This window comes from Callospermophilus lateralis, chromosome 3 (assembly GCF_048772815.1).
Source record: "Callospermophilus lateralis isolate mCalLat2 chromosome 3, mCalLat2.hap1, whole genome shotgun sequence".
Lineage (NCBI taxonomy): Eukaryota > Metazoa > Chordata > Mammalia > Rodentia > Sciuridae > Callospermophilus > Callospermophilus lateralis.
Window position 1 is genome coordinate 122142080 of NC_135307.1, and position 18284 is coordinate 122160363.

At 42.1% G+C, this 18284-nt stretch overlaps 1 protein-coding gene across 3 annotated transcripts in view; it reads left to right on the plus strand.

Annotated features, from left to right (window-relative positions):
- Herc2 (HECT and RLD domain containing E3 ubiquitin protein ligase 2) overlaps positions 1-15899 on the plus strand; it is a 188495-nt gene extending 172596 nt beyond the window's left edge. For all 3 annotated transcript variants that reach the window (XM_076851266.2, XM_076851268.2, XM_076851267.2), the window contains exons 84-93: positions 2999-3186; positions 3595-3792; positions 6375-6458; positions 10031-10172; positions 10360-10554; positions 11367-11479; positions 12100-12290; positions 13539-13644; positions 13976-14188; positions 15279-15899. In XM_076851266.2, coding sequence (XP_076707381.2) covers positions 2999-3186; positions 3595-3792; positions 6375-6458; positions 10031-10172; positions 10360-10554; positions 11367-11479; positions 12100-12290; positions 13539-13644; positions 13976-14188; positions 15279-15551 — 1703 coding nt within the window. In that variant the 3' untranslated portion in view covers positions 15552-15899. The remainder of the gene's footprint in view (positions 1-2998; positions 3187-3594; positions 3793-6374; positions 6459-10030; positions 10173-10359; positions 10555-11366; positions 11480-12099; positions 12291-13538; positions 13645-13975; positions 14189-15278) is intronic.
- The last annotated feature ends 2385 nt before the right edge of the window (positions 15900-18284 follow it).

Consider the following 18284-nt stretch of genomic DNA (forward strand, 5'->3'; position numbering starts at 1 on the left):
GAGAATAGTTAGAAGCACCTTACCAAGAACTTCTGTATCCTGAATCATGTGAATTAGTTGCTGTCCAGGTGCCTCCACCCTGAACATTGAGTGTGTATTTCCAACAGTTAGGGACATCGTGTCACATGATCTCAACATGGCTGTCCAGCCAGAATATCCATCCTTGTCCTTATTCCACCTGGTACTTATTCCTGTTCATGATACATCATGTGTTATAGTGCGCTGTCACCTTCATATCATCTGTCTTCTGTGACACTTCCTCAGTTGTCCCTGGCATCGTACTCTAATGCTTCCTCAGTCTTGCTGAGCTTTTTTTTTTTTTTTTTTTTTTAATTTTTATTGTTGGTTGTTCAAAACATTACATAGTTCTTGATATATCATATTTCACACTGATTCAAGTGGGTTATGAACTCCCATTTTTACCCCGTATACAGATTGCAGAATCACATCAGTTACACATCCATTGATTTACATATTGCCATACTAGTGTCTGTTGTATTCTGCTGCCTTTCCTATCCTCTACTATCCCCCCTCCCTTCCCCTCCCCTCCCCTCTTCTCTCTCTACCCTATCTACTGTAATTCATTTCTCCCCCTTGTTTTTTTCCCTTTCCCCTCACTTCCTCTTGTATGTAATTTTGTAAAACCCTGAGGGTCTCCTTCCATTTCCATGCAATTTCCCTTCTCTCTCCCTTTCCCTCCCACCTCTCATCCCTGTTTAATGTTAATCTTCTTCTCATGCTCTGTTCTTAGTTACTCTCCTTATATCAAAGAAGACATTTGGCATTTGTTTTTTAGGGATTGGCTAGCTTCACTTAGCATAATCTGCTCTAATGCCATCCATTTCCCTGCAAATTCTATGATTTTGTCATTTTTTAATGCAGAGTAATACTCTATTGTGTATAAATGCCACATTTTTTTTTATCCATTCCTCTATTGAAGGGCATCTAGGTTGGTTCCACAGTCTTGCTATTGTGAATTGTGCTGCTATGAACATCGATGTAGCAGTGTCCCTGTAGTATGCTCCTTTTAGGTCTTTAGGGAATAGACCGAGAAGGGGAATAGCTGGGTCAAATGGTGGTTCCATTCCCAGCTTTTTGAACCTTTACACTTTGGAAGGCTAATTTGTAGCTTGTTATCAATTTGGGCTTATACGATTTTTCTTCAGTAGCTTCAAGTTGTGTGTTTTTCATCTTCTTAATTCATCCTTTCAGGTGACTTACAGTTTCTCTTTGTGCTGTCACCAGTGATACTAATTTCAACCAGTTGCTTAAGTTAATAGTGTCTGCCAGACTTTCCATCACGAACATCTTTTGTAGTTATTAGATATTTGGGCAGAGTATTCTGAATCTATTTATATATTCCTTTTTTCATCCAACTTTTAGTTTACTCATTTATTTATATCCCTGTAAGACTCAGTTTCCTGATTTATTCACCAGGATGTATATAAGCTATTATAATTATATGGTGTTCAAATTGTGCCTTATTTGACTGGCTTTATCTCTATCCAACTTGTCCCTATCTTTGAGTATACTCTTCCTCTGGCGTAGCATGATAGTCTAGCCTCATCCTGTACGCTATCTGACCCACAGCTAGAGTTGGCCATTTCCCCCAAGGAGCCCTGGTATCTTTAGAGGAGAAAGAAAGTATTGAGAAGATCCAGGTGATAAGTGTGCTTATTGTTATTGTGTGTGTAAATTATTTTGTGTTTATTTCTGTATTTATACATGTATGTTGAAAACCATGAATTTACCCTAGTACCCTCAGATCCTTTTCAGGACCATCAGGTTTTTTCTAGTTTCTCTTTTCACATTTGTATTTCTTCCTCTTTTGGTAATAAATCTAGTTCCATTATCCCAAATATAATGGTTTGGTTACTCCTTTTTGTGTCCCTTCACCTCATTCTGGGCATCTCCACATGTAAATACATCAAGCTGACCTCCACCTGGCTACTCCCTTGTGTGGAAGCCTCCTCACCTTCAAACTCGATAACCCTTACACCTGTTCTTTGTGACTGTGAGGAACATTCTCCTCACCTGTCTGGCTTGGACACCCACCAAGTGGCTTTAGACTGAACTATTGAGAGTGGGAAGGGGCAGCACACAAGCACACTGCTGTCAACGGCATAGGCACCACTCCTTATAGAGTGCTGCCTTCAGCTGCATGACAACCCGAAGAGGCTTTGTGGATTTGACAAGGCTCCTCAGAACATAAACCTCATTTCTGTCCAGGTCACCAGGGATCTTATCCTTAGAATATTTTTATGGTAGTGTTCATGATTGGGGTCCAACATGGTAAAGTGAAAAGAATAATGATTCTCATGCATGATGATGACTCTTCTGTCCAGGATCTTTTAACATATGGATTTTTGTTCTCCTAAAAACTGACTTTCCCCTCTCTTATTTTTTTAAAAAATGTTTTTTTAGTTGTAGATGAACACAATACCTTTATTTTATTTATTTGTTTTTATTTTATTTGAGGATCAAACCTAGTGCCTCACACATGCTGGGCAAGTGCTTCCCCACTGAGCCATAATCCCAGCCCTCCCTATTCCATTTTACATGGAAGAGCACTTTGAGTTATCAGGGTTATTACCATCTGTTTAATGTAATTTGTTCAGATTGAGAACTGCTACAGTTATTGTTCAGTACAGAGTTACCATCCATATATTGGATCATGCATGTGCAGCCACACATACTACTTTTGTGAACTAATGAACCCACGATATTGGATCTTTTAAGACCACAGTCTTGTATGCCTCAGAAAACACATGTTGACATCAGAGACTATGGAGAGTCTCAGGAAGTATACTTGCCTCTTGGGATGCATGACTAGAGTGTGTTCATATCTAGGTTACATGTGAAGTTGATATTCAGAGAGGTGACCATCAACAGTGAAATGAAGGGCAGCGAAAGCTGACAATGTGATGGGAAGACATTGGCAGTTGTACATTCACTGGTCATGGCATCCAACTTCTTACTGTAAATTCACTTCATTTAGGTGAAGTTTATACATGGGGTGACAATGATGAGGGACAACTAGGAGATGGAACAACAAATGCCATTCAGAGACCTCGGTTGGTAGCTGCCCTTCAGGGTAAGAAGGTCAACCGCGTGGCCTGCGGCTCAGCGCACACACTTGCCTGGTCGACCAGCAAGCCTGCCAGTGCTGGCAAGCTCCCTGCACAGGTCAGTGCTGCTTGGGTAGGTGGGTAAGGAGGTGATCATGTTGTGACAGTTACCACCCATATATTGGATCATGCATGTGCAGCCACACATGCTTCATACTTGCAGAACCACATATTTACAGAGATAATTCATAATGTTGCAAATTAGTGATTTTAAAACCCATCAACATGTTGCCTTCTTTATTTTATAAAGTATGTGAAATGATTCTGATAGTACATGTCTCACATGTTTCTTAGTAAATATAGTATATTGTTCCAGAAGTAACACAGTGAGGTTTTGCAAACTAAACTCAAATCACAGTGCTTCTTTTTTTTAGAAGGGGGTGGATTTTCAGAATTCTTTTATAAACTGTGGCTTTTCTGTGTCTTTGACATCTAAGTTGACTTAACACAGTCTCAATGTTTTTAGGTCCCCATGGAATACAATCATTTGCAGGAGATTCCCATAATTGCCCTGAGAAATCGACTGCTGCTGCTGCATCACATCTCAGAGCTCTTCTGCCCCTGCATCCCCATGTTTGACCTGGAGGGCTCACTTGACGAAACTGGACTTGGGCCTTCTGTTGGGTTTGACACACTACGAGGGATCCTAATATCCCAGGGAAAGGTACTTTTGTAGAAATCTGTGGCATAAGTGATACTGATATCTTCAATAAATTTAACTCAACAAAATTCCCTAAGCTGGGAATGTTGACTATAGAATTCAGCTCATTCAACAAGTGTTCCCTAAGTGTCCACTATACGCCAATCTGTGTTTTGGGTTACATTACATTAGAATGTATCATTGAGAAACCAGATTCATTTCATTTGAAGTGTGTACTCAAAATAGTATAGTTGTATTTTCCCCTTGGAATCTCTTCCTCCCCCTTACTCTCTGGATGGGAGTGTCGGGTTCATACAACTGATCCTTTGTTGGTGTGTTGATTCTTCCTGTTGGGCCTTGAGGCTTCCTATCCCCATTGACACAGGAAACAGAAATAATGAGGTAATCTCTTCTCTTAGGGACATCCAGCAGAGGGCGCATAGAAGATCAGATAGCTTAGATAGCCACTTTGTGCTGGAATCTGTAAGGTAGAGATTCTTTGCTGAATGGTCATTGAATAGGAAAGAGTAAAATCAGGAATGAGGGTATCTGAAAGTCTCCAGGCAGGTTTTGATCCCTTGACATTTTTAATGATTAGAGATTCCTAGAAATGGAATGCCCAAGCACACACTTTTAAACCAACTGAGGTAGGAGGATTGCAAGTTCAAAGCCAGTCTCAGCAACTTAGCGAGACCCTGTCTCAAAATTTAAAAAATAAAAAGGGATAGGGATGTGGCTCAGTGGTTAAGAGCCTCTGGGTTCAATCCCTAGTACCAAAAAAAAAAAAAAAAAAAAGAAAAAGAAAGAAGAAATGGAATGCCTGATTCAGAGGTTAAAGGGTCCCCATTCTGGAAGTTGTCAAGTTTCTGACAAGCAACTTGATGAGATATCTAGAAGGGGCTCTTTATTATATAGTTAGGGAATTGTTGTGTAAGCATAGGTGAGTTGAGCATCCCTCTAATCCTGAAGAGTCTGTGATTCTGTGATTTTTATATATATATATATATATATATATTTTTTTTTTATCAAAGGGCATGATCTATTCTGAAGTATAATAAAATTCAGTTGTTTTGGAGTTCTTCTCCAAACAGATTATTTGTTTAGGGTTGGCTTTGTTTCCACTTGGCCAGAACAATTTCTGCTGAACAAGATGGGTGCATGCACTGTACTTTCATGTGTACCTGAAGGTGCTGAGTGGTAAGGGTTGTGATGAAGGATAAGATCTTCTGTCTGTTGATGGGAGCAGGAAGAAATTTGTGGCAGGTAAAATTGATATGAAACTTGAATTTCAACCATTTTTTAGCAATAAAAAGTAGCAAAGATGATTACTTTCCCCTTTACTTTGTTTTAACCCTCAAAGTTAATAGGAGAAAGCCCTTCCTCATAGGAGGGAAGAAAAGTGAAAGACAGGACATCCCCACATGGGATAGTAAGTGTCCCCTAGAGTGAATGTCCTGCAGCAGGTTCCCAGCTGAGGTCAGAGTGAGTGGGAACAGCACAGGCAATGGCACCCAGGCTCCTATGCTGAGGCAGTAGCAGTGGGAGGGAACATGTGAGTGGCCTAACCTGGAAAGGTTTGAGGTGGTGTTGTCATAGACTGTGGAGAGGTAGGAGGTCTTACTTTCTCCCATTCAAGGCAGCAAAGATGGTGGTACAGAAGGAATGGGTGACAGTGGGTGATTCAAAGCAGGGGAATACTCCCAGCAGGAAGAACTGCCCCGGGTGTGTTTGGGACACACAGGAGAGCAGGTGGAGGGGGATGCTTCCCCAACACCTCTTTGGATCTCTTCCTATGTCTGATTGCCTCCTGGGCCCGCTTATGACCCCACCTTCTACCTTTAGGGATTGGAGTTCTCAGGCTCAGGATCTGCTCGGGGCCCCCTGTGCTCCTACAGTGCCCCTCACTGTGTACGATGACACTGTCTTCCACATGGCAAAGAGGGCCAGGACCCCCCACCTGAATGATCTTGTCTATTTGACTGTCCCTAAAGTCCCCTTCCTTCCTTTTTTTGGCACGACTGTGCTCTCTTCCTGCACCCTGCCTATATGGACATGGCCAGCTTGCCTTCCTCCTTTGTGAGACTCAAGCCCACTGTGCTGCATGAGCTGTCCTGTCAGTGTTTGCCCTAGGCACTCAGGTTTCCTTCAGTGCATACTCACAGCATACTTCACTTCCTGTTCTGTCTCCCTATGCCCCACCCCAGGCCTGGCTAAATTCATGGGGGTCCTTGACTCATCACTGCTTTGTGGCATAGTTAGTGGTTTAACATCAGGCTGCTGCTACTGGTCTTGCTGTTTGTCAGGGAAGCTTTGGCCTTACCTGAGTCAGGGCAGGAGCTTGCCAGGTTCCTGCCCTCTGCTCTGTGCCCAACTCTTCCTGAGGGCTCTTCCTGTTTGCCCAGCTGTTGGCCTTGCTTGCCTGCTGTGTAACCCTGTGTGCAGCAATGCCAAGCTGTTCCCTCACAATCCAAGAAAGAAGTTGGCAGTATACTATTCTTAAGGAAGTCTGACTTGCTGGAACAGAAGATTTTAAGCAGATATGATTTGCTTTCTCTCTGGGTGATGCTGTTTCCTATTTTAAATTCTGTCTGTTTGCCATGTGTTAGGAGGCTGCATTCCGAAAGGTGGTGCAAGCAACTATGGTGCGAGATCGTCAACATGGTCCTGTTGTAGAGCTGAACCGAATCCAGGTAACATGGAGATTGTTAACTCAATCTGAAGGTGTTAGAAGTGATGCTTTTGTGGGTGCAAGGGGTGTCCTTTCAGCCTGAGTGAGGACAAGAGTGCTTGTAGCTTGACATCCTTGTGCCTGGGCTTGAACAGGTGCCTCCTTCCTTCTTGGCACTTTCTATATATGATATTTTGATGCTGAGGCTACCAAATAGGAATATAAATGTTATCCTTTATAGCAAAAGTGAAATTATTTCAGATAACCCAAAAGAACAAAGAAGACGAAGTAAAAAAGAAGAAAGTAAAAATCAGCCACATTTCTACCACATGGTGATAACTACTGATATTCCTTTTGGGGTATGAGTGTGTGTGTATTATAAGCAAAACTGGATTACTTTCTTTTGTCACTTAATATTTTCCTACTTCGTATGTCATTTGCACCTCTCAGGCCATGGAGTAGGATTCTGTGGGACTGTCTGTTTTACAAGCTGCTTGCCAAGCTCTGGGAGATTTTCCCTGGTGGAGGCTGGAAGTCTTTGTCCATGTGTTTCTAATACAAACAGGGCTATCTAAAATGTGTCTCTAGTTACCATCACAAGTTAAGCTCAAAGAAGTAGAACAGGTCAAAGGCCCTTGATGCAAGTAGTAACAATTCTTATTTCTGTCAGTCTCACCTGGCTCTGGGAGTTTTTTTTAACATGCTTCACATGTGCCAGGCAAGTGTTCTACCCCTGAGCCACAACCCCAGCCCATTAATACTTTTAAGAAATAAAAGCAGTCCATTTTTTAATTTATGCTGCTGCTAAATGTGCATAAACTTACAGTTTTAAAAAAATTCAAAATAAAGAGAATCCTGGTCACTGATTATGATGGTGTGCAGCACTTGACATTTAATATGCAAATGAAATTGGCCTCATCTCTTGGATCTGAAACAGCCATGAAGAACAAAATCTTTGTTCCTGAACCTTTGTATTAACACATGATTTTTACCCTGATGTTGATTACATGACTAAAGATTTTTTCAGAGTTGTACTTGGGGGCATTTTGAATTAAGACATCAAACTTGTCCTTTGTTGGGACAACACATGTGACCATATTTGTAGAACTGGTCTTTCCACTAACGTCAGAGTATCTAATGCTAAGCTGTAGGTCAGTCAGTCAATTCCACAAATAAATGGGTTGTTTAATTAAGTTCATAAAAAAGCTTTTATTTCCCCACCTTGGATGATCATTTTGGTTTGCTCTGCATCATTAGGACATGAATACTAAGTTCATAAGTTAAGAAAATCTGTTGGCTGACACCATCCAGCGCATACTTGTCTCAGGACCACACACAGGCTTCTTGGGGTCAGGGACTCTGAATGTAGGTGTTTGGAACCCAGGTTAGACACCCTGTTTCTGTCCTCTTAGATTTTTCAAGAATACCTCTTTGCTATGTGTTTTTATATATCTATGCTTCAGAAATGTATAATTCATGGATAGATGGCAAACAAATTTATAGTAGGTATTTTTAAAAAGGCAGGTAACACCCTTCAGCTCTACTATGCATAATATGGACTGATGCCTGGGGACTGCTCAGGTTCAGCCATAGCCCCCAGCCACCAGACAGGTGCTTGCGGTTTGAGGCAAACTCCTTCCGAGGCTAGAAAGTTCTCCACAAATGTAAAAATAGAATTGTTTTTCAACCAAAATTAGAGCATGGGGAAAACATGCAGTGCATCTAAGGTGAACACAGGACACCAGCACAATGGCTGTGTGGTTCTTCTGCCCTAACTATCACAGCTGTTGGTGATGTTGCCCAGCACCAGCCTCCTGTGGGGACATTGGAGGAGGGAAGCTCACATTTATCTGTGGGAAGTATTCCAGAGATGCTGGCATGCAGTTTGTCATCCCAGAGAGTTTTTGTTTGTTATGAATATGATTTAGTTTTATAACAGGAAAACCTGAAAATCAGTGTCCATTAAAAATTTTAATTACTTTAAAATTTATTATAGAATTAATACATGCCATTTCTGAACATTTAGAAAATTCAGATTAAAGACAGTTAAAATCATCTGACCAGAGAAAACACTGTGCATATGCAGATTTATCTCCTTTCAGTGTTGAAACTGTTCACGGGGCCATTATTTCCTGAAGGATGGGTGGTCTCTCAGGGGAGGCAGCACAGTGGTTGAACTGGAAGCTAGACCCTATCTCACCACTCATGTGATTGTTGTAACATTGTGGACACATTCCTTTTAGGTAGTTTAGTCTCCTGATGAGGATAATGGATACCTTAAAGAATTGCTGTGAAGTTTAAAAGAAATAGCTTTTGTGGACATTTAGTTGAGTATGTGGCTCAGATGAAAGTTCATTCTACAGGAAACTATTACTTTCAGTGTCACTTTTATTTTTAGTCTTGATTGTGATTATTTGTGCTGTAAGGAGAATTAGATGTTCAAATTGGACCTAGAACTCACTTGAAGTGGTTAAAGATGACAAGGGTTTTTCTGGGAGTCAGCATGAAAATTCATTCCAGTGACCATTTTTAATTCATCTTTTCATGCTGTCATCATCTCAGACTGAGCTTCCCAGATGATTGTGAATTATAGCCTGGGTTGACAACTCTAAGGGAAACTGAGAACACCAGCATCATTTGATCTGTTCAGATCTTAGCTTAGGATGACAACTGTGTGCATGCACAGTGATTGTACATGTGAGGGTGACTCAGTGATTCAGGATTGGACTTGGGATCAGTACAGTGGGTGGATGAGAGGAGGGGGAGGTATTATTCTGGTTGAGGTAATGTGTCTGGTCTTGCTCTTGAGAGCCTCTTGGCATGAATCTTTGAGTACTGGGAATCTGTCCTAGGACAGCTTTGGGTCGCACCTTGTTCCATGGAGGTCGTGGCAGTATAGTTCAATAGTATGGTGTAACTGAAGTTATAAAGCATGAGGATCTGTGAAGGAGTAGTGATACCATGTGTCATTGTTGGAAGGTGTATTTGTTCAGACCACCAATCCTGGGGGCTGCCATACACATCACTGATGACCTGCTGAGTGGGGTGAGGGGGTGATGGCTTTGGATGTACAGAGTAAAGTGCCCTGGATAGTCTGTTTACACAGCACCCATGACAGGAGACATATGCTGCCTCCTTACACACTGCATCAGGATGAGGAGCCATAGAGGTAGATCTCTGAGGTCCTCCGAGGGTTTGGGGTATAGGAGATGAGGAAAATGAGTCAATCTTGGAGCTGTAGTGAGGGCTTAGGAGGAGCAAGGTGCTTGTCAATTCTTTCTGTTTCCCCAAGGATTTGCTTTGATTATTTGCCAGTGGCTATGAGGCATGCATGCAATCCCTGTGGGCTCTGCTCATGCTGGCTCCTCAGGCAGTAATTGTCCAGAGGTTTACAGATGCAAGAGGAGGCTACATAGGCAGTGGGCTAGGCTAGCATCCAGGCTCAGGGAGAGCAGATTGTCCTTCAGCAAACAGAGTAGTAAGGGGCAGAGTCTGGGAGAAGCCTGAGGGCCCAGTGTTCTCCACAGGTGCATGCCAGGCTGTGTGCACATTGCTGAGCAGCTGTTTCATGTTTTCTTACTTTCTTCTCTCTAGGTCAAGCGCTCCAGGAGCAAAGGTGGGTTAGCTGGTCCTGATGGCACCAAGTCTGTCTTTGGACAGATGTGTGCTAAGATGAGTTCCTTCAGTCCTGACAGCCTTCTCCTTCCTCACCGTGTCTGGAAAGTCAAGTTTGTGGGTGAGAAGTTGTCATATGCTGGAGTATGTGTGGCTTTCCTGAGGGGTAGACCTTGAGCTTGCTGGGACTGTTGGCAGAGGGCACATGCATGTGGGATGCAGGGTGCTCCAGTGGTTGCTTGCCTGGTGCTCTTCATGAAGGGTGGGAGTAGGCAGCCTGCACATTGCTGGTTCTCTTTTCCCACCAGGTGAATCTGTGGATGACTGTGGTGGTGGCTACAGCGAGTCCATAGCTGAGATCTGTGAAGAGCTGCAGAATGGACTCACTCCCCTTCTGATTGTGACACCCAATGGGAGGGATGAGTCTGGGGCCAACCGAGACTGCTACCTATTCAATCCGGCTGCTCGGGCGCCTGTGCACAGCAGCATGTTCCGCTTCCTGGGTGGGTCTTCTCAGTTGTCTGTGATACTGCAAGGTCAAGTTTATATTCACCTTTAAATTAGTTTAGTATCTGCTCTGTCTTGGAAGAGACAGTAGATGTTTTAAATATTTAACTTTTGAGAGCTTTACCAGTGAAAAGGATTTTTAATGTTTATTGTGTGTTTTGCCAAAGTTATGGGAGTGAACAAGGTGCTGTTCTTAGTTCTGTGCCCAGCATTCAGGGCTTGGTAGTGCTGACTTCAGAAGCTATAGCCAATCCATGCACAGCTATGGACATACAGAGCCTGGTGGTCCACTGTGGCATGCTAAGGGCTGGAAGCAGCATTTGACACTGAGAGGATCTGACTGTTTCTTCATTCTAAATGTATTTGAAATTTAGGATCAGATGGGGTAGGGAGGTCTTGGCGTGGGCTATTCCCTCCCTCTTGACCCGTTAGGGTCTTTGCAGATTGCTCCCGGCCTCAATGTCACACCACTGTTCTCTGGTAGAACACCCTTCTTCTTGGAGAACCTTCAGCTCTTTGCTTTGCCATCAAAGGAATAGGAACTGGCCTCAGTCTGGCTTAGACCTGTGTGTGGAAAGAATACAAAGAGTAAGAAATTCTTCTTCCAGGAACAGAAGGAAATAATGGAGTTAGAGTAGGGAACATGATTTTGAGAGTGGGCCTAGATCTGTGAGTTTGCATAATGTTGATTTAGAAGGCACTGGGGCCTTGGTGCAGAGCCAGTGCTCTATGGTGTGTTTGAGTGAACTAGAAGCAATTTTGTCATCCATTTCAAGGATCTTCTGTCTCTTGTGTTTTGAATGATCAGGAGTATTACTGGGCATTGCCATCCGAACCGGGAGTCCCCTGAGCCTCAACCTCGCTGAGCCTGTGTGGAAGCAGCTGGCTGGAATGAGCCTCACCATTGCAGACCTCAGTGAGGTGACTCACCTGGGCTGTGTGGGGGTTCCCTGGGATCTTGTTATAAGGCATAGCCTGTTTTGGGGGTCTGGCCTCATTCACACTCCAGGGTCACTGAGGCCACTGGCCAATGACTACCTTCTAGTCACAAAGGTGTGTGGATGTGAGGCTTGTTTGCTTGTAGACCTTGATTTACCATCTCTTTTGTAGTGCTTTGCAACCTACGGTCCTGTCATATAAGAAAGCCCACTGTCTTTTTCTTGTGCAAAAGCTGAGCTTCTGGGTGACTGGGCAGTGCCTCAGACTGGGGAGGGATTGCCTGATGCAAGCAGCCATAGCCAGGCTTTCCCCTTTGCTGCCCAGTCCTTCATGCCACTGCACAGGGAATAATCTGTCATCCACCAGTTTCTGTTATTTTCTCAGCAGTTAATTTTAAGAACTTTGTTGAATGATGAATTTGATCAGCTTCTTGGGTGAAGTACTTTCTTGTTATGTCTTCCTTTTGTTTCTTGGTACATGCTTGCAACCTCGAGATACACCTTGAGGCACACTAAGGTCTGCCGTGACAGTGTGCTTGGGAATATTGTAGTCTCTTACAGGAACAAGCCTGATTCAACATGTGGGCTCTTTCTCCTCAAAAGGTTGATAAAGATTTTATTCCTGGGCTCATGTATATCCGTGACAATGAAGCCACCTCAGAGGAGTTTGAAGCCATGAGCCTGCCTTTCACAGTGCCAAGCGCCAGTGGCCAGGACATCCAGCTGAGCTCTAAGTACACACATATCACCCTGGACAACCGTGCAGAATATGTCCGGCTGGCAATAAACTACAGGTTTGTGGTCATCTGTCCTCACTTGCTTTGACTTGCTAAAATAGCAAAAGTAGCAGGAAATGGTTGGTTAGATATCTACTTTTTTTTTTTTTTTCACATAAAGGTGTCACATAGAGAAAAATGTTAATGGGACTGGCTCCAGCTATTACTGATCTGTAGTCATGAAGCTTATTTTGTGACCAGGATCAGAGTAGTTCCTATTCTAGTCTGAGTTTTCTGGCTCTAACTAGAATACTGAGGTAGATATAATCTTTCTGTTTGGGGGACTGCCCCTACAGGGCCCTTCAGGCCTGTTTGTCCCCCTCAGTGCTTTCTATGTCAGCTCTGCAGGGATAGTGTTAGGTCTGGAGCTCTGTGTGATAGAGCAGCATCCCCCAGGCCTAAGTGCGTGCAGCCTTGGATGCTACAGCTCAGGTGGGGTGTGGTAGTAGGTCAGTGACACCACAGCACCTTTCACTGCTTCCTGCATGTCGGTAGGCTTTGCTTGCTGCACTCTTGTTGGGGATAGTCCTGGTAAGTGTCACATCTACCTTGGAGCTTTGAATGCAGTCACAAGCTGTAATCCCACAGTCTGCTCTAGGGTTACGCAGTGTCTGCTCCAGTGTTGCATATTGCTGTTGGATCTACAGTGTCTGATTCCAGTTCCTTGGGTTTCTTATGAATTTGAGAATTGTGTTTTGGAGTGCCTGTAACTTAGCCCATTTATGAGACAAATGTAAAAACAAACTGAGTAAATAATATGCCAGTTATGGTAATTTTGAAATAAATATTTATGTTTTAGAGTTCTATTCTTTTGAGAAAAGTAACAGGTGAGTGATTAATGATAATATTATTAATGATGTTATTAATAATACATCATGTAATAAACTCTAGATTGATTTCCAACTTATTATAATACACCTGTATCCATTTCATTGAAATATTTGCAGAATTGAAAACTTGGGACCTAATGGGTTACTTAATTCTGTACCAGTTAGAGGGACTCAGTGTTGTGAGAAGCTCTGTGGTAACTAGGTTTGTAAAACAGAAAGAATGACAGATTCTTACTAAAAGTGTTGAAGTGTCAACCAGCCCTGATGGGGTGTTCTTTGGTTTGCAACACACATGGATTTGTCACCCAGGGTTGTTCCTCTCAGCCCTTCTCAGCTAGGAAGTGTGTGTGATAGTACTGTGTGGTAAGGCTTGGTGTCAGCAGAACAAAGTCAATGCCATCGAAGACAGAAGTGTAAAGTGATTTTTTTATTCCAGACTCCATGAATTTGATGAGCAAGTGGCTGCTGTTCGGGAAGGGATGGCCCGAGTTGTGCCTGTCCCCCTTCTTTCTTTGTTTACTGGATATGAACTGGAGACAATGGTATGCCAGCCCCTGCCTGGTGCTGCCCTGGAACTGCCTTTTGCATAGTGACCCACTCATCAGGCTTACTAGTTCATTTCTTATTTAAGACTTTGAATTTGGAAATCTAAGATAGGTCCATGAGTGTTGAATGTAGTAAAAACACACAGTGTGTGTCCCTCTTACACCCACCCCATACAAGTTTGAAGTGGAGGGTTGTGTTCATGTCTACCTGGGTCCCTTGGGACTTTCCTTCACCCCAAAAGCAAGCCTAAATAAAGCAAAAAGAATGACAGATTCTTACTGAAAGTGTTGAAGTGTCAACCAGCCCTGATGGAGTGTTCTTTGGCAGGTTTGTGGCAGCCCAGACATCCCACTGCATCTTTTGAAGTCTGTGGCAACATATAAAGGAATCGAGCCCTCTGCATCCCTGATTCAGTGGTTCTGGGAAGTGATGGAGTCTTTCTCTAACACAGAACGCTCCCTCTTCCTTCGCTTTGTGTGGGGCCGGACTAGGCTGCCCAGGACCATTGCCGACTTCCGGGGCAGAGACTTCGTCATCCAGGTGGGCTTGTCTCTGAGTTAATGGGTATTGGGCTGGTGTCAGTTGAAGTGTCGTGCCCCTTGCACATAATCCCACGGTAGACTGAAAAATGGTCTCTTGTGTTTTCATAGAAATAAGTGTATATCCAACTTCACTCATTTGAAGGATCAAAATTTTATCATCACAGGTCTTGTGTACCATTACTGGTCTTAAGAAATGTGTCTGGCCATCACTAGTATATACTGCTGTTATGTCAGCATATTCTAGTTTTTGAACACACATGTTATGTAAAGCATTTGTTTAATTATCTGGTTAAATTAGGTGAATCATTAAGCAACATGCTGCTAACTGAGAAAAAATGAGACTGCTCCTCAGATTGAGAATGAGAGTTTTACTTTAGGTTCTACCTCAGCAGGATAATAGTAGGAAAAAAGCTCAACCTGCCTTCTGGCCACTGAGGTGGAAAGACCTAACACTCCCCTCTCTGTCCTGAGATTCTGGTAGTAACAACTTTAGAGGACTGGGCCCTGTGGAGGGTTCCTCTCTCCCTGGCATGCTTGGAAGAATTAGGGATGGCTTCTCCCCTAACACATCCTAACCTGGGCTGGGAACGTATCCACTCTTCAAGGAAATTTTTGAGAGCATGTATAGTTTTTCTCTCAAAAAAGTAGGTTATTCCTACATTTTGTCCATAATTCTTGCTGCTTTCTAATGTCAGTCTTTAGTGGCCAAATTGGGCAGATGGCTTTGTGGAGGGTTCCCTAAGTGGGTGAGTATTGGGTCTAACTCCTGGTCCTGTGCCAGCAGGAAGGAGTCTTATCTGTGCCAACAGAGATGAGACATTCTACATCTCTCTTCTAGGGATTGACTGGTAAAAAGTAATCATTACAATTACTAATTGGCATTTTTCTTTTTTACAAGTTCTAGGAATGAATTGTTCCCTTTTATTTCTAAAATTGGCTAGATTCTTTATTTCCTGGTACTTTGTTATTCTTAGCCAAAAACTGATGATTTTTGTGAGTCAGGAATTTAATGAACACAAAAAATCGATTTGTAATTTTATCTATCCTTGTATGTAGTCTCTGATGAATTTAATATTTGTCATCAACAGGTCCTGGATAAATACAACCCCCCTGACCACTTCCTTCCCGAATCCTACACCTGTTTCTTTTTGCTGAAGTTGCCCAGGTATTCCTGTAAGCAGGTGCTGGAGGAGAAGCTGAAATATGCTATCCACTTTTGCAAATCCATAGACACAGATGATTATGCTCGCATAGCCCTCACAGGAGAGCCAGCTGCTGATGACAGCACTGATGACTCAGATAATGAGGATGTAGATTCATTTGCTTCAGATTCTACGCAAGATTATTTAACAGGACACTAAAATGGAGGAATGCAATCAGGTAGCAACAGAAGATTGAACAAGCAAAGCAGAGTGCTGCTGTTTAGATTGCAGAATATCTGGTGTGTCCTCAAAATGTGTGGGAGGGAGGCAGAGTGACTGACTACCCGTGATCAGAATAATGAATGGAATAATGATGGGAAAATCAGTCTGTGCACGTGGAACACTATGTGGACACTTAACATCATTTTTGAGACTTAAAGTGTCTTCTCACCCATAATGCTGCATTACACATAGGACTTTGTGTTTACTAAAGTGTGTACATGTTTATATAAATACTGAATTGCAGCATCCCAAAAATGAATAAAGCCTTTTTACTTGTGGGTGCAATAGATTTTTTTTTCTTTCAAGTGTCGTGCATCGTCTTGATTGTATATTGAAAATACTGTGTAATAATTAAACGTATTATAAATATTTCAACTAATTTTACTCCAAATTTGTTTATTAAAAGCTTTTTGAACGTTATTATCAGTATTACTTGAATGCATCCAGAGGTTATTTAAACAAAAATGAAAAACAAAAAGGCCATTTGATTCTCTCCTTGTCTCCCCAGGTGTACCATTTTAGTGTATGCATTATGTAATTTGAATTGAGGCCTTTCTGTGAACAGTATCATAACTTCTATCATGGCAAGTGTACTATATAATGTTTGTGTCATATATATGCCGAAATTTTAATTCCCTATAAATAAATCATCTGTTACAAAATTGTAGGCTGAGCTTTCTTAACCAGTTAGACTAGCACTGGATGTGCTACAACTGAAACACAAATTAATCTTCGATACATTAGTGGTTAAGCCATGCCAGTCTTAGTTTAGACTCCATGACAGAGAAGTAATCATTAGGAGAAGGTTCTAAGGAGAAGAGTTGGTGTTCATGGCCACGGGGTCCTGGAGCCTTCAGTGTTCTTTCCCTTGATCTCCTGCACAGCTCTGGCCATCTTCACAGTCCTTGTTCCTGTTCCCATTGGCTTGGACCAGGGATGTCCCTGGACTAGTTGGCCATGGAATTGGGTTTGAGCTGCTTATGTTTGGGAAGCTCTCTGCAAAGGTCAGAACAGAGAATAGGAGTGGGTCTAGTGCACTAGAACTTGAAGTCACTGGTGTTGGTTGATGCAAAAGTGTGTATTTTATGTTGAGATTTCTCTATTGAGGGATAGAATGTTTGGCACTGGCATAAGAGAGCCAAACATGGAAATTTTTTTTCTGGGAACTTATCCATGATCAAATTGGGGAATGCCAGGATCAGTCTGTTTTCAGCTTGGCTAAAATTTTCATGTGCTGTTTTTTTTTTTTAATCATCAGCTCTTTTTGTTGTTAGTCAACATGTGTTGCATAACAAAAATACCCCCAAAGTCAGTGGTATTTAAAAAGCAGTATTTTTTATGCACCTAGATTGGCTGACCTTGGCGGGATGGTTCTGGATTACAGGTCCACTGGGGCTCTGCCTCACATACCTCTGGGTGTGTCTCATTGTGATACAGGTACAAGAGGGCCGACTGTGCTGTCACCTCCACCCACACTGTTGGCCATAGCCAGTCATGCAACCAACCCTCAAATCAGTGGCCTGGCAGATGTATTCTGTCTCTAGAACATTGGTTCTCAAAGTCTTGTCTGATGATGCCTGGGTGTTTTTTTTTAAATTAATTGATTTTATTTCTTTAAATACATGACAGCGGAATGCATTACAATTCTTATTACGCATATAGAGCACAATTTTTCATTTCTTTGTATATAAAGTGTGTTCATGCCAATTCAAGTTTTTATACATGTACTTTGGGTTTTTTTTGCATTACAATTCTTATTACACATATATACCACAATTTTCATATCTCTGTATATAAAGTAGGTTGACACCCAATTCATGTCTTCATACATGTACTTTGGATAATGATGTCTATCACATTCCATCATCCTTGATGCCTGGGGTTTCCTTGCAGGGTGTCCAGCAGGTCCTCTCTCCCCACTTATATGTCTGCATGAAGCCAGATTTTCTTCATGTCCTTCTACCATAAAATATATTTTAAAATATTTTAATACTTGAAAATTTTTCAGTTTTAATTTTCCACGTGGTAACTATTGAGACTTATAACCCAGATAAAAATTGAGGGGTCTGAGAGAGCTTTTAAGAGTCCAGAAGATTTCCAAGACTAAAACTGCTTCTCTAGAGATGTGCAGAACCACAGCAGAGTGTGTGGCTGTGTGGGGCACAGATCTGGAACAAGCAGGCCTCTACTACAAGAGATGGAGTTCCACTTTTTTTTCATGGTTAGAAGCCTGAGACAGACTAGCAATTGCCTGAGACAAACTTGACCGCCCCCACTTTTTTTTTAAACTTAAACAAAAAAAAAGGTTTATTTATTTCATTCTCTTACATCATGCTATTCACATTTTTAAAAAGCATTGTTTTTCATAGTCACAACTTCATTTTTGCCCAAGAGGATTCTAGGACAGTAACATGTTATCTTCAGTTTAACTTTTTAGCCTCCTTCAAGTAATGAAGCCTAAATCTCACCTTAGCAGATCAAGATTTGTGCAGCAGAACCTATTCAATTGTATGGAAAATGAATCCACCTATGGGAACAATGGAACACTTCAGTTACACCCATTAAGACTCCTTAATTTTGGGAGGTTCCACCAATATTTTGAATTGTGGACTAATTGATTTGATGCATCATGTTTGCTTTTTTACTGATAAAAATGATAATGGACATATT